At 39.2% G+C, this 17133-nt stretch overlaps 1 protein-coding gene across 16 annotated transcripts in view; it reads left to right on the forward strand.

Annotated features, from left to right (window-relative positions):
- ARHGEF10 (Rho guanine nucleotide exchange factor 10) overlaps positions 1-17133 on the forward strand; it is a 119472-nt gene that overhangs the window by 56179 nt on the left and 46160 nt on the right. For all 16 annotated transcript variants that reach the window (XM_075747287.1, XM_075747285.1, XM_075747292.1 and 13 more), the window contains 5 exons: positions 224-340; positions 2365-2457; positions 3929-4099; positions 5922-6067; positions 9035-9210. In XM_075747287.1, coding sequence (XP_075603402.1) covers positions 224-340; positions 2365-2457; positions 3929-4099; positions 5922-6067; positions 9035-9210 — 703 coding nt within the window. The remainder of the gene's footprint in view (positions 1-223; positions 341-2364; positions 2458-3928; positions 4100-5921; positions 6068-9034; positions 9211-17133) is intronic.

Below are 17133 nucleotides of genomic sequence, written 5' to 3' on the forward strand. Positions count from 1 at the left end.
TTTCTGTAAATTTACATTTTGTAATTCATAGCTGTTAAATCTTTAGGTTTCCAACCTGTCTTCTACAGAAAGGTTATTCTGGGTATCGCCAGTCTTTCTGTAGATCCAGCACTAGGCCCTTAGCTCTGAGCAAGGTGAGTCCTTACCAGTCAGAGGTTTAAATAGTTATGCTTTCAGGGATCTTTTGAATTTATAGTTAAGCTTTACCCTTTTATGTTTTCAGTTTTCTAAATCTATGGTATTGGATGCGTACAGTGAATACGTAAACAACTTCAGCACAGCAGTAGGGATTCTCAAGAAAACATGTGCCACCAAACCTGCCTTTTTAGACTTCTTAAAGGTGAGTTTATTCAATCCTAAAACAGCTGTGCATATGATATAAATATGACAGTATGAATTATAAGTTAGGAGGAAATTTGACTGCTGATACTGGATGTTGTGTGACTGTTTTAAAGACTCTGGTTTTATGAGTTTGACACCAAAAAATCCCCAGAGAATTCACTTCCACTACTGTATTTTCATAATAACATGATGTTAGATCCAGAATGTATTTTCAAGTGCGGAGTGCTTTTGTTGTTGTTCAGATCAGTTTATTGGTGTTTATATGACTATACTTGGCAAAATATTGGAATTATTTCATAGCAGGTGAGCTTCAAATAATAGTTCACTGTTCATATTTGGGATTTATTTTACTTCTAACTTCTTTATAGTATTGTGCAGAATAGTGTAACTAGATGTCCATTCCACAACAATTACCTAGTATTTTGAAAATCACGTTTCCAATTTGTGGTCAAAATTGAAAATTTTTGTGCAAAATGCATGCTACCCTGATGAATATAGTGGTTCTAATGATGTGCTTTGAGAACCTGGTACCTGCAGAAGTGGTGCTGCAAATCCCTAGGGGTGATACCTTACAGGGGTACACAAAATCCATTGCAAGGCTTTTAGGCTGTCTGTGACACTGCTGAGAGCCTGGAAGCTCTGCTTGTCCCATTCCCCGAGAGTCTTGGATTGAGTTGTGCCTCTCAGAGCTGTCACCCTGTCAGGTCTGTTGCGGTGATCCATCAAACACTGAAACTGGGTGCCCTCGGCAAACTAAATAGTGAAGCTCTTAAGTTGCCTAGAGGAGGGTGGAAGGGGGCTGATTCCTAATCTGTCTTCAGGTCTTAAAATTAACTAACAACTTTTTGGACTATGGCCAGCACTACACAGGATTATATTCTGGAAGCCTTAGGCACCACGAAGATCAAACTCTGTAGTGAGGTACAGTCATGTCATACCTCTCACACTGTTAAAAGCCCGTTGTTCCGATAGAGGCGTAATTTATACCTCTCGTCACTGCTTCTCACTGCCAGCGCTGGTCCTGCTCAGAGCTTGGGACTCACAACCAAACTCTGAGGACAGAAGACATTTCTGTACCTTCCTTTTTTTGTTTGCTTACCAGCAATGAAGACCAGAATCTTCACTGCTGCTGTCTGGGGAAAAAAAAAAATCAATGTTTGTGGAGATAAATATGGAAACAAATTGTTGCGAAGCTGATAGTTGTAGCAATAAATAGCAATTTAAGCACGACACCAGTTTAATATCGTTTGGGTTTGCTTTGTTTTTGATATTATTTCCTCTACTCTCCTTGTTTTGGGTTAGCTGTGATTCTGGCCAAAATATTTCCAAGTGCTGAAATGTCTTACACAAACAGGGCCTTTCTGCACATGCAAATGGACTTTGTCTGGTTTTATCTGCCAGTCCCGATAACCAAAAACAATGGATTCTTATGTTTTTCTTTCCAAACATAAATCAATGTTCTTTTCCTTAGTTTCTTTTAATGAAGAAAATGAAAATCTCATTTTGTTTGCATAGCACTGAGATTATGATGTTTTCCTTAGATTTCCTCTTAAAAACACATATGTAGTTAGAGATTTATAGTCTCTTAGCCCCAAGAAACAGAGCAGCTATACTAAATTACAGACTATAAATCAATAGATCACATTTTTCAAATTTAAGACCTTGAACAAGTACATTCCCTTTATTGTGCTTGAAGTTAAGCAGATGTTTCAGTGCGCTGCTTATGTAAAAAGCATGAATGTGCTGTATCGATATATTCTTAGGTGCTGCATTGCTGGTGCGGCTTTATCCCAGCTGTATTTAAGGTGAAAATGTCAGTTCAGTGACATGCCATCATTTTAATAGTGACTTTTTTTAAAAAGATTTCTATTTTTAAATGAAATCTTTATAGTTAATGGAATCTTTACACTACCACTGTTACAATTAATGACGTAGAAAATTTTCAGGAAATGTTTTTCTTTCATTCTATAACTGACGGAAATATGCTCATGGTAGTAAACTGTATGGCTTTCTTCATTGCAGCAGTGTCAGGAGTCAAGCCCTGATCGAATTACACTGTATGGTTTAATGATGAAACCTATCCAGCGCTTTCCACAGTTCATTCTACTATTGCAGGTAAATAACGTTTACCAAAGGGATGCTCTTGTTGCATTCTGATGTGGTTTGCTTGTGGGATTGCGTGGTAGCTGTCTTCTGCTGGAGAAGCACGCTGCAGTGGAAGTGACCACTGGATCATGGGAAAATAACAAAGAAAAAACTTCAGTGTATCATAACATGCTGATCTTGTAGTCTGATTGCAGGGACAGGCAGTAGGTGCATTGCAGGACAATCTTAGTAAACTAGATTTACTCTTGATTACTTGCTAGGTTAGATTTAGCTTGTAAGCCACTTTGCAGTAAAGCTGTAGTTCTGATGTGCTACTTGTCCATATCAGTTCATTAGCTAATAACACTTCAAAACACTGCTAGGAACTTTGTGGCAGTACTTTCCATTTAAGAAAATACAAGAAGATGTAATTCGTGCCTTGGATAGTTCAAAATATATATGGGAGGTAGAACCAAAATGCACTCTCTCCCCAACTACTTGGCTTACAGGACTTGCTGGAGTGTGTTGCAGCTTCCTTCTGACCTGCAGCATCTTGTTTTCCTTCCCGTGGAAATTGAGGATTTGACAGGGAGTCCTCGGGTCTCTTCTTAACAGGGAGTTGAGCTGTAGGAGGAGCACAGTTCCCCAGTGCAGACCAACTTACGCTGTTTGTAACTCCTCCCAGACCATGGCAGGTCTATCCCAGCGAGTGCTACGAGTTAGCTGTGTTTTGCAGGTGCCACAGAGGAGGACAGGCTTTGGGATTCAGGTCCAGGAATTGCTGTGGGGGAAGGAGCAGAGGTAGTTGTGGAGGGGGAGCACGTGGGTAGCTAGTCAAGGCAAGAGTTTTTGAGTTAGCAGAAGAAAACGAGTGTATTGCGGCAGGAAGCTGTAGTGAATATGGAGGGATTTTTAAGCACTGTGGGAAAGAAGCAAAAATTTAATTCAGATTGTTCCACTGCATGCCTGCAAAAGGGAAAGATTTTTAGAGGCTCTTGCAGCCTCCATGAAGTAATGTCTCCTACTTGGAGATGACCATGCTATCAGTGTTTTAGTGAGGAATGATAACAGTAATAAAGATAATACAATATTATTATGATAGTAAATATCAGAAAAGTTTAAAACTTTAAATCATTGTTTACAGAAACCTACATGTTATACTATAATATTGACTTTCAAATTGTGTGCATTTTTTAATTTACCTTTACTGTTGCATTTTTTGCACTTGTTTTCAAGTTCCTTTGCTGTACTTTCTTCCTGTAAATAAGCAGTATGAGACCCTATTCAGTATCTTTTTTAAGAACTCTTAAGGTATTCAGGAAAATAAGCGATGTGCTGTCTGAATATTCATTAGGTGTTCATTGGTCATCTTGTTCTTCAGTAGTACTTGAGTAAAGAATGTAGCAATAATGTTACATCCTGTAATCTTTTGTACTTGACTTTGAAATTAAATCTGATTTTTTTTTTTAAGCATTTTTGTTGTTTTTTCACTGCCCCTCAGGATATGTTGAAGAACACTAATAAAGGACATCCCGACAGATTACCTCTACAGATGGCTCTTACAGAACTCGAAACACTGGCAGAGAAGTTAAATGAAAGGAAAAGGGATGCAGATCAGCGCTGTGAAATAAAACAAATAGCAAAAGCAATGAACGAACGTTATCTGAACAAGGTTAGGAAGTAAGAATGTGTGATGGAAGAGTTAGTATATTATTAGTTTCTGGGCCTTGAGCAATCTTTAGAACAGACACCAGACAGACACCTGAATTTTTTCTGTAGCGCACGACAACACAGGGTCACTCTAGTTGTAGGTGTGATATGTGAGCTACCTCCAGGACTGGATAGGCTCACTGGTTAAACCACTTGTGCTGGAGCAGGCGACATGCTGAAATAGCAGCAGCAGTATTAGTGTTCTTTGGCATAGACAACACTATTTCATTGTCCTGTAGTAAAGTCTCATGCACATCTTCTGATAAGTACAAAATTCAATTTTGAATTTATCCTGGAACTGAAAAATTACTCCTGTATAAAGGAAGGAATCGGTTCCTTATATTGCAGTGCTTCTGACTATGGAGCAGTTCCAGATATGCTGTTGAATGTGCCCAACATCTTCCTTGTTTTAAGGAACATCCCAGTCTTTCATTCATGCATTTGGATCATTCAACAGAAATGTCTTTAAAGAACTGTAGAAGACTTTCAGTAGGAAGGAAGTAACAATCTTCTTCATTTGAGTTTGTGAGTAGCTATCTGTACTGTGGGTAAATGTATACTTGCCTTATTTGCATCATACATGTTTCCTCCGTTCCCATGAGATGGGGCATAAATAGTTCAATTATTGCTTTCATAAAGTTACAGATGATTATACTGAACTCGGTATGGGATGCAGTAATGGGGATATGCTGAAGGAGTGCAAGGAATATTTTTGCGATGCATAAAAACATAGTTTTCAGGGAAGAAAGTAGTCAACAAGAACACACTTGGTTTAGCCTATTTCTAAAAAATGGGATACTGAATTTATTGTCATACTGGAACAGTATTTCCATTCTAAGTGCATTAGAAGATGGATTCAGACATTTTATATTCTAGTTTTCATACTCCTGCTTTGTGAAGCAGCTACTAATCATCTACAAATGGTTGAAAGACTTCAAGACATAAAATGTGTTTTTTAAGAGGTGGTTTCCTCTTGTTAGTCTATATAGTATGTTCTGCACTGGGGGGGACAAATTGAGATGTACCTGGGTAGTCACTCCAGTTCATGTAGGGCCCTTTGTGCCTTAATGGTTTTGGAACAATGGCAGGCAGGGTGAAACAGGTGGTGAGGGAGGTGGATGGATAGGAAATGGGTGAGTTACAGACCACTTTGTTCTCTTGGCCACTACGGGGGTGCATTTGATCAGTGAGGAATCACTTCTTGCTCACACACGGGGTGGACCCCCAGCCCTTAAAGGCAAATGGCAGGAGCAATTTACATGCCCTACATCTTTTCTACGTTACCTTCTTGGCAGTCTGTGGCAACCTGCCAGCCGCACTCCTCAGCTGGTTCCGCGAGCCCATGTGGACAGAGCCGGTGGAGCAGAGCACTCTTCTTTCTCCCACCCTGACCTCCCCTTTTGGGATGGCTGGAACCATGCATAGCACTTAAATGGGCTGTGAAAGAAGGGGTGAGGGAAAGAAACAACAGAAATTGTGGAAGCTATGATTTTTTTATTTTTTTTTTGCTAGGAGACCTTTGTCAGTGTGGAAGATTTTTCAGAGCAATTACATTCCGTATTAAGACCAAAAACCCCTGTGGGCCCTATTGCTGGCAGCAGAAGTTAATGTTTCTCTAAATGAAAAGCAAATCAGTAAAGAGGCTTATTTCACTTGGCAAATCCACCTGTGAACACTTGTACTAGGATGGCAAGAGATAACCTGTTGTATTTTCTTTTATTATTTGCACCGGATGTTAGATGTACGGTGTATAACATACAAAGTTGATTGTTTTTAAAATCTAGCTACTCAGCAGTGGAAATAGATACCTCATACGGACTGATGATATGGTTGAGACGGTTTACAATGACAAAGGAGAAATTATCAAAACCAAAGAACGACGACTTTTCATGTTAAACGATGTGCTGATGTGTGCAACAGTAAATATTCGGTAAGATTTGATTCATATTTTTTAAATGATCATTCAAGCTTCAGCTGGAATAAATAACACAAATCTTTTTTACTGTTATTTTTATTATGGCTAATGATTTCTAGCAGTAGTAATAAATGGATAACTAGCTTTCTTACAGTCCTCTAAATTGCCTGCTGATGTTTGGAAGTTCTACAGTAAATTTGGGAGAAAATTCTATCAGTTGGAGATTACAGATAGAAATGCTCTTTAGTGTCTAGTTTGTGCTGTGTATTTGTCTTTGGTGGAATGCAGGCATGCCAAGGTAGGATTTTTTTTTTCTCTTCCTTAAATTCATACTGTCACACACACAAATCTGTAGCTTGACACAAGTTGCAAATTATAAAAAAAAAAACCCACAAACCTAATGCGTGTAGCCAGAAAAAACGGAACTCACTAACAAAGTTCCAGCTGGGGAAGGATTTTTATCTCTGAGACCAAACATTGAAGGATTAAAGCTGAGTTGCTTTGAAGAAAAAATTTTTTTCATAGTGCCTTCTGTGTTTTAGTTGGCTGTAATTATTACTGTTACTATACCTCTGTGTATGCCAAGGTCACACTCACATTCAAATGTTGCTTGTATCATAAATTACTGTGATGGTACATTCTGACAGAAAATGTGGACCATTAAAATCTTCCAAGAACAGCTTTTCTTAAGCATAATAGGAGTGGATATGTTAGTTCATTACTGAAGTATGAATACAGTATGTGTTTTTGTAATCATGTGAGTGCTTGGTCTCATGTTAGTGAGAAGTGCTGTGTAATAACTGTACTTCAGAAAATGCATAAGCTGTGTCCAATTATTGTAGGAATTGTGACTTTTTAGTCCTTTACAATTTATTCATTGCTGTAGTAACATTTGGAGATTTTCTTATGATTACATGGAAGAAAATTGCTTTTAACCATTTTATCTTTTCTATCACAACATTGTCTTGGATTTTCTTGTAATTGTCCCTGAAGTGGCAACATGCAGTCTGTTTTGATTTTCCATGTGAAAAGTTCATGATTATGCCAAGTCTCTGGGTTACTTATTAAGTCAACAGTTCTGGTTGTCCCTAACAGCACTGTTGTTCCTGTGGCCATTAACTGGTTCTGAGCAACCTCCTTTAGGATGGGAATTGGGCATGCCTGTGTCATGGGGGTTTGCTAACTCTGAAAATAATTAATTATGGTTTTCTCTAGCAGTTAAGGTTTGCTTTCCAACCCACTTATTTATATAACAGTGGGGTTTTAGAATAGTTGAATGTATTTCTAGCTTTATTCTCCAGCAAAAAGAGAGTTTGTGACTTCCTTGGGGTGTTCAATTGCAGGTGGGTCCACCTGCAAGCTGTGTGTGAATTCAGGATTCCTTCATTAATTCATGGACTGCTCTTAGATGTTTAGTGCAGAAGAAACTACCTTTTTCATGCAGAATATAGTTAATGACTGAAGGAAATCAACTGCCAAATTTCACTATGACACCTGTATCCAGTCCAGAATTTTTGGTTCAAAAGAAGTGTATGCTACAGCATGTACTGCTTGCCTTATTTCTCTTCATTTTAGTTGTATGGAAGTTAGGCATCTTACCTAAGCTAGATTTCTGTCATAGCACTGGTTCTTAAAGTGCATGCCTGTGGATTTACCCATGAGCTGTAGAGTGCTTCAGAAACTTGAAACGTAGCTGCGCACTATGTTTGAGCTCCCTTTTCCTAACCACCTTTTGTCCAACCTTTACAGAAAAAGTCTGATGTTCCAGGAACCTGGGGACCACTGGTTCCAGACCAATTTTGTATAGCTGTCAAAAGACACGTATTTCTACAAAGTACATGGCCCTCAGAAGGTCCTTCTTCACATGTAGTCTAGATGACCGTCTCTAACTGGAGACCTCACTTTTTAGTAGCAGGAGTTGGATGGGGTGGATGCTATCCTTAGTGACTGAATAGCTGTGTCCTCCCTTGTCTTGTTTTCTTTCTTCTGAACTAGATCAAGAATTTATAAATATTTACTTAAGCTGTGGCACTTGTGTTTTTTCTTCATACTTGTCTCTTCAATGAAACAAAAGTATGACTGTGTTGTGACTAGGTAGCTGAGTAGCTGAACATCAGTGTTAAGGTACTGTTCACAATAAATACGTTTTGCTGATTTTTCTCCTAAGCATTTAACTTCTCTATTCATGCTTTTTGTGAAGTATACTCTTTTTGTTCACTTTAACATCTCTTCTGTCCTTTATGATAAGTGTTTGTTTTATGTCCTTGAATGTGAATAAGGGAATGAAGGAAACAAAGGAAAGGGAGTATAAATGCCATTTCTATTCCAAGTGAGCTTCCTCAGCATGCTGTTTTCTCTGAAATGCCTGGTGTGATACACACTTCCTTTAGCAGCAGCAGCGGCGGCAGCTCATGTGGTATCACTTTCCGAAGGCACAGCAGTTGCAAAGGTCTGCTGTAAAGAACATCCTGGGCTGTGGGGCTCAGCAGAAATGTTAGCTCGTCAGCCCTTGCCAGGTGACGTTGCCCTTCCTGCTGCCAGTAGTCATTCAAAGGTCCCATCATCCACATTTCCCTAAACGTAGCTGTTACTTTTTTAGCACTGTTTCAAGTACTGTCCTGAAAGACAGCACAATCCAAAAGACTTAGGAAAAGATGGAGCTACGGTATCATCCTAAGTACTCATGTAATGATGTCAAAATGCACGTTGATCTTAAAAGATGGTCATTTATGTTTTGTTATAGAAGTGTAGGGACTGTTGTTGGCAGTCCTGTGCTGTTTGTAAACAAGATTATCTGCACCTGCATAGCAGTTCTTTGAACTCACAGGAAAGGTCAGTCACAAAAGTCAGCCTGATGCATGTATTTGGTTAAGGTTGTGCATGGTATTCAGGCTGATAAACAAGATTTCAGAAGCTAAAATAATAAATGAGATGCCATGAGACATAGTTGCTTGTCACAGTAATAATTCGTGCATCTTCCAGCTCTTCCTATGAAAGTGGTGGCACCGTGACAACTGGCCAGAGGTATTTATTGAAGTGGAGTGTGCCGCTGGGACAAGTGGAAGTCATAGAGTATGGCAGCAGCGAGGGCCAAGGAGAGAACTGCAGGTTTCCACCCCAGCACTCTGCTGAAAATGTCGTCATTAACTCTAAGCCAAGTAAGTGACAGGAGTTATTGACTTTTCCAGACTTTTATTAAATTCCATATTTGAATTTCAATGGACTACTGAAAGCAAAGGAAAGCATTTTGTGCCTGAAGACTTCTGTAACATGAACAGTAATATAACCTCTTTCTTTAGAAACTGAGAATCCCTAAAGTGATAGCCAGTCTCCTGCCTTGCAACATGAATTACTTGTATTTGTCCTGGTTCAGTTTTATGCATGAACGCGTGAAGAGTTTTAAAGCATGGATGTGTGTGGACACGCAAAAAAGTAGTTTTGGTGTGCGTTCTTTATCCCATAGTTAAAGCAAGGAAGCTTCTCTCAATAAAAATGACCAGCTACCCCACTGCTGTAGAATAAGTCTGGGCACAAGTGGTTACTGCAGGGTAGAAGTTACTTCTCTCAAGCCCATAGTATCCCACCCTTCAAGCATAGTAATAAGTGCTTCAGAAAAAAACTTCAAGTTTCATTTTAATTATTTTTTTAAACAATATGCCAAAAGGTAGTTTCCTCCTAGCCTCTGTCCAAAAACAACCTCAAGCTCTGAAGTTTGCAAGTTTTTTCTGTGCTTATTAATCCCTCCTAGAGGCCTGCCAACTACCCTCAAGAGATGTATGAATTTCAAGAGTTTACTCAGTAGCTAGCCTTTCATATATAATGAGTTATTTTTATATCCTGTTCTTTGCCTGAATATCATATTTTTAAGTGCATTCAATATATCTAGATTGTCATCCCTGTTAATGGTCTATAATTTACATGGATTTCAGTGCTAACTCTGGGCATTATTTCACACTACATTTATTTAATATTGCACCCTTGGCCTCATGAATTTTCCCACAGTTGTGCTGTAAAGAGATATAAATGTTATACTTCAGAACAGTCTGAGGTGCAGCTGTAGCATTTAATACCCCCAGGTATTTAATATGCTCCAGGATGGTTATTGTCAGGTCTTCTTGCTCCTCCCTTTGTAAATAGCCACAGAAAATTTTTATAGGTACTTATGTCTCAATTTCAAGGATGACTTCATTCTTGTAACTGCTTTTAATTAATGACCTATTTAGACAATGAAATTAAAGCTCTTACATTATCATTTTCCAGCTGCTGTATGTATGACCCTGAAAGGAGTGTATATAAGGGAATGTATTACTTAGAATTGGGGGTCCCTCTCATAGGTGAGTGTGGGAGGAACAGCTGATTAGACCAAATCCTTGCCTGTCAGCAAGATCAGATGGGGAAGTGGAGCATGAGGGGAGAGAGAAAAACCCTCACTCAAACAGTCCTGTAGAACCTACCTGAACTTCTTGGCTTTGAGGCTTCTCAGTTTCATGACATTTGGTGACAGTATTGCAAAAAAATGAAATTACATTGTTCATCATTTGTAGTCTCAACCTTCAGGTTAAATGGTACTCAATAGGTAAAAGATGAGCTGAACTAATTGTTCTCCTGGTAAGCTCTGATCATTGTATTAATTCAGTCGTCTTCTAATAAAAGGAATCAAATATAAGAATTAAAAAGAATATGGAGGATACTGGTTATACAAATGAATAAATCTTCCCTCAGCTTTAATCAAACATTTCTGCCAAGTGATCCAACTAAATTAAATATAATCAGTCATGAAAGAGGAAGAGCATAGCCCTGCTATTTGCATGTGCTGCTGTGTCTGCGCTAGCTGTTACTCTGAATACAGACTTGTCTGAATTAACCTGTATAGACAAGTTTGAATATACACCTAATGGTGTTAGTTATTCTGTGGAGTTGCCCCTTTCATTCCAGTCTTCTTGGCTGCTAAAGATTACAGAAACTCAGAAAGTATGGCCTTCCTGCAGAGGGAGAGGACTGGCAGGACTTTGTGTAATAGTTCACTGTTGCTTGTTTATTTGCACCCACCAAGATGCTGCATTTTATAGTTGATCATGACACAACGTTTATCATGGTAGTATTGCATCGATGGTGAGACTGTTGGGTATTTACCACAAATTACAAAGCACTGCCAGCAAAATATTGTCATTCTCTGCCTGGAACTGCATGACTTTGCAGTCATCATAAAGTTAAGTTATGCTTCCCTCTGCTTTCAAAGTATACGAAGGAACTGCTGTTGTGAAATCCCAGTGGCCTCTCAGAATGTGGTTTTAATAACATCTAATGATCAAGAATAATTTGGGATGCTGCAGGCTAAATCCTGCTTCCATGGTGTAGAACCATGTCTCAGACCTTATTTTCAGCTCTCATTTCCAGTTTGTGGGAACTGGAGAGATACAGAATAACAATGATTCTGTGTAAAAGTATTAAGTAGTAGGGGGTCACCTCTTCTGTTTCTGGAGCACTGCGAAAAGTTGGTTTGTATCTGCAGCACACCGGGTTAAGTACTTGACCCCTGTAAGGTTGATATTCTCACATTACTGCTGTGATTAGCAAGGATTCATGATGGATTCTGGTTGTGACCTTGTGAGGATTACTACTTATTAGTTACATTGCTCTTATCATGGCACTTTTTTCTCCATCACAATCCTTTTTATGAGGAGGCAACTGTCATAAGCATATCTCACTTTATTATTGGCTAAATGTAGTTGGTGCTTTCAGCTTTCTACAATGCTGCATGAAAGGATAGTGTAGTTTAAAGATGCAAACTTTACTTTGGGTGCTACAGAGAAATTAACAGCTGAATTTGAATTCATCTCATACAGGCTGTACTATGTAACTGCTGAAAGATTGAAAAGTTTTATGAATATGTATAAATCAAGGGCATGCTTTAGTACTGTTCTCAGGTGGAAAGCAAGGGCTGCGTGAACTTGGTTTTCCCTTGGAAAAATCATCAATTTGCAGTTTTCTACCCAGATCTGCATTGCATACCAGTCTTTTGTGTCTGAATTCTAGAGGAGAACACATTTAGGGGTTGTTAAGTTCATGTCATGGTTTGGTGGTTTTTTTAAAGGCCTTTGTCTTTTGGCAGGAGAAACTGTGTGGCCTGAGGAAGGTGAGGGGGGGGGAAGCAGGAAAATTTTCCTAGTGTATATTCTGCTGTGCTGCTTCTGTCCTTGATGTGCTTTCACCTTACTCTTGTTGTCCCCTAGCACCAAAAGTAGACTACAAGTTCTTATAGTTATGAACATGGAGAAGGATTGACGTCTCAGCTGTTTGACAGAGTCCTTTGTTTGTATGGTTCTAATATTGTTTCCCAGTGGAGTGCTATTATAACTTGTGCTTGCTTCCTATAATGATATTTAAAGCAGAAACATTTCATGTTCTCAATCTTCAGAAAAAAAATAGCATGTTTATCGGATCACATTTTCTCTGAGCAAATCAGGCAAAGTCTTGTTTCATGTATGGAAGTTAATCTTGCTTGAAAGTCTGTGAGTATGTCTCCAGCATCCCAACTGGACATTTCCTATGGAAGTGGTTATCTTTGTGTGCCAAAGAGGCCTGATGTGTTCATTTTCTTCTGGAGAAACATTTGCAGAAAGATGCAAGATAAAGTTCTTCCCTAGTAAATCCACATACTGTTTCTGGTAGGCTCCTGCTGTTCTCCTTTCCTTCCCAATTGGTCCATGTGCAGAAGCTCAAATGCATTCATAGTACTGAAAAGTTGAATTAATATAGGAAAAGAGGAATACTTTTGGCATGAACAGGAAATTGTATATTCTTGGGTTTGATTTACTTGTGCTGGAAGAATTGTGTAATGGAGTTCAGTAAGAGGTATTTGAAGCATGATTTAGGTGGTTATGGGAGCATTTGACTTGTTTTTACAGTAAGATATGAAAACTAGTATAATGGTAGATGAGGTGGCTAAATGGAAGAAACAAGAACTATGATTCAAGACCTGAAAAGAACTCAGCAAACGTATTATGTAATATGGGGATGACCCTAGGTTATAAGTCGTTGAAAAGCTCAAAAGGAGACACTTAATTACACATCTTCCTTACGTAATGTTAACTAGCGGATTCGGTTCTTCTATGCGGTTTTGTTGATGCGTGCATTGATTTCAACTCTTCTGTTTGTGTCCTACTGAAAGTAATGGATTCAGCATTCACATCTGAATAGCTATAGATAATCATTTATTATGGACTTTGGGAAATGCACATCAAGTTTTAAGGGCTCCTGAATTCTAGTATTTGCTCATCATGCGTTTGCTTGTATGTTCATGGGTGAGTCTTGTCACTTCTGTACCTCAGTTTGCCCACGTATAAAATATGCTGTGCTCTGGGTAGGAACCCTAAATGCTCAAAAGACCTCAGACAATGTGTCTGAAGGGTCTCATGGAGGCCACAGATCACATAAACATGCCCACAGGTAAATTGGTATCTTTGATAATCATGTTATCTCATAGAGGAATTGAAAGAGTAATCAATGACTATTCAAGTACTAGGTTATTGCTAACTCTTTTTTTTGGTGAATTTTCGGTCTTTGCTATTTTAGATGCTGTAATATCTAAAGCAATTAGCACATTTGTTCTGATGTTATCTTTTTTGCTAATATATACTGCTTCATCCTGAACGATCTTTAGCAGTTGAAGGGATTTATCTGCTGGCTATTTCCTTGGGTTTTGGTTTACTGGAGATTTTTTTTTTTCATTGGCTTTTGAGGAAGTTTTAATGCATAGCTGTATCCTAGTGAATGATACTCATTCAATCAAAAAGAATGAGAAGTTGGATTGAATTTATGGAAAGAGAGCACCACGAAAGTTAAATGTTACCTGTACTCTAGCGATAAAAAAGAGGATGGGTGAGATGGGACAGACTTTTTACTAGGGCCTGTAGCAATAGGACAGTGGGTAATGGTTTTAAACTAAAAGAGAGTAGATTTAGATTAGACATAAGGAAGAAATTTTTTACTGTGAGGGTAGTAAAACACTGGAACAGATTTCCTAGAGAGGTGGTAGAAGCCCCGTCCATGGAACCATTCAAGGTCAGTTTGGACGGGGCTCTAAGCAACCTGATCTAGTTGAAGATGTCCCTGCTTATTGCAGGGAGGTTGGAGTAGATGGCCTTTAAAGGTCCCTTCCAACCCAAATCATTCTATGATTCTATGGGTGAAAGAGCAATGGCTACAACTTGACTTTTAATATGTCATGTTAATACGACATACTTTAAATATGCCTTCCAAAAAATACGGAAACTGTGGTCAAAGGCAAATTTGTAACTTCTTATCAAAATGTACTGTATTCCCCTCTAGAAGAATAAGAAGTTGACCTTCACTTGCAAGTCATCCATCTATACATAAAATCACTGAAAAGACATGTATTTCACTGCCCTTTAAAGGGGGATATAGGAGCAAAAGTCAAATATAGTGGCCAGAGTTTCAGTTTCTCAGACTCCTGGCACATGTTATTACGAGTTTGCAGTACTTCCAACAAACTGTTGACGGGTCATGAAATGCAGTTTCTGTGCCAAGACAAATGCCTGTTTGGTACCGCAGTGACGATGACCACCCTGAGTTGTCTGTTCTCTGCTTCCCAAGAATAAAAAGGGTGAGCTGTACAAGTTTTTCATGGTGATTTTACTTAAGACCACCAGACTACAGAGACTCTGAAGAAGCAAAGGGAGAGAACTAAGCATCCTGCCATTTCTGGGTGGGAAACCAGTGCCTGTCAGCAGTGTTCTGTTGCTGATCATGTTGATTAGGAGCCATAAACAGTATAGCCTATTACTTAAAGAACTATTTAATTTGAGCCATATGGCTGAAGGCTGAAAGAGAAAATGAGCAAGACCCATCTGTACTATATATCATGCAGCAATGAGCATAGGAGATAACATTAAATGAAAAAACAGGTTAGCACGTGTATGTCTGTGGCTGCGTTTTAGTGTTATTTTTTTTTGTTTCACAGATCTACAGTTCATAACTGAGATCAAACCTCAGCACTGCTACAGCATGGCTTCTCTCCTTTCCTACATTTGTACTCCCTTTCCACTTGCCTATGGTTTTGATCTCCGCGGGTTTTGTTTATTGTCAAATGTAGTAGTGACAATGCTGAAGTGCAGGCATGATTCCTCTCTTCCTTCCAGAGTTTCCTTCTGCTTGATGCAGTTGCTTCATGTAGGTGTCTTGAGTGTTGCCAGGGAAACAGGTAGGGATGTTGGATGGGCTGCAGTGTGTACTTGTGTTTCTGTCAATGTCTTGCTCAGTGGAAGGACAGCTCTTCTCAAAACAAGAAATAGTCCTGCTGTGATAGCCATTGCTGTTAAAGCTGGTTTTTTGCTGGTTTGTCTAATAAGAAATATAGAATTGGGGGGAAAAAAGAAAAGTTGCTTTAAGGCTGGACAATCATAATACAATGTCCAGAGTAAACAAGACTAAATATTTAGTGGCATATCAAGTCTAGCATTGGTGATAAGGTTTTAAAGAGGGTGATTTGGCATGAATTGCTAGTTGAACTTACTTTAATCTCTGTGAAATATGTATAGAGTAATAATGTAAATCTTTATTTTAAAACTATTGTAAATAATACTGTACAGTAAAGGAGATGTAATATGTTCATAAATGTAAACTATCTTTGATATATGTGAACAAAAGACCAGAGATTTTCAATAAATCTAACTCCATACAGCCTGTTCAACTGAGCAAACTGGATGACACTAAACAGTTCATCGTTAAGCGGATACGTGTTTTTAGCTGGTGGATTAGGCATAGAATAAATTAGGTGTTACATGTCTGTCTCACCCACTTAGGATGAGATTCTTCTCTTTGCCTTTCATATTTGTTACAGCGATTATAGGGCTTGACATTGACCTCCCATAAACCTTTTTCTGTCTTGCCAGGGGTCTCGTCCACATCTTTACACAGAGTAGTAAAATTAGTAGAAACCTAGCTATATAAGCAAGTGAGTATGAAAGAGGGAGGTAAGCTCCTCAGAGTTGTTATAGATAGTCTGGTGGGAACTCCAGTGTAAACCTCTAGGAGCTTGGCCAGTTTACAATCACCTGCAGGCCTGCAGTACTTTTATTGTTTAAATGCCTTCACATGTGTACTTTCACCGCCTGTTTATGTCAGTGTTTATCGTCTCACACCCAGTTCCTCTCTGCCCTTCGTGCCCATGTAGGTGCACCCCAGAGGTCTTGTGTGACCCCTCTTCCACCTTAGGAGGGCGGGGGTTTCCAGGTCCATCAGGCCCTGAGAGGAAAGGGCCGTGGCATCTCTTTTCTTTAAAGTCTGTTTGCTTCCGGGATTTTCCTTTCTCATGGGAACAGAGCCAGGAACTGGAGTTCCTCTGATGTGTACCAGCAGTCAGTATGTAGGAAGACACCTGGCCATTGTCCTGGCTAGCGTGATGCGAGCAGCCAAGCTGTGGGGTCCACACTTGTCAGTGTATCAGGGCTCCAGTGTTTCTCCCTGCTGTTCCCTACTGCTTTCGCTTCCTTCCTCATCTTTGGCACAGCACAGCTGCTTCTGTCAGCAGGAAAAGTATTTATGGCATTTTATCTCTGAAGTTCCCTGCGCAGTCAGGATTAGCCGGAGTTTAATATAATCCTGAAGCCATGCTTTCTATGTATGAGCTACTTCTCATCTCAAGAGGCTTTGCATTGCCTTGGTGTTCTTGCATAATTTTACTTGCAAATGGTGTAGCACTATGAATTTAATACCTTACTTAGTATTTGCAGTTGCAAGCTGTTGATTTTATCTTCATGTTGCTCAAGCTGGGTGAATAAACAGTTTTGTTGTTGGACTGTAGTTTTTGTGCAACCTGTTTCTTTGGTCTTCAGATCTGATTCAACAAGCATATAGTGAGACAAGTCTCAGCATTCATATAATTACCAGTTGAGAGCAAGGTATTAACAGCTGACAGGGAGGTGAAGCATGTTAAAAATACTTTGTCAAAGTTGAGACTTGGGAGGTTTGTTTTGCAGCTCTGCTCTATGTGTACTGGGTGGCATGTGGTATTTGGTTTGTTGTGATTAGGACTTGAAGAACTCCCCTGTCTTGCATGG

Source organism: Balearica regulorum, chromosome 3 (assembly GCF_011004875.1).
Source record: "Balearica regulorum gibbericeps isolate bBalReg1 chromosome 3, bBalReg1.pri, whole genome shotgun sequence".
In the NCBI taxonomy this organism is placed as follows: Eukaryota; Metazoa; Chordata; class Aves; order Gruiformes; family Gruidae; genus Balearica; species Balearica regulorum.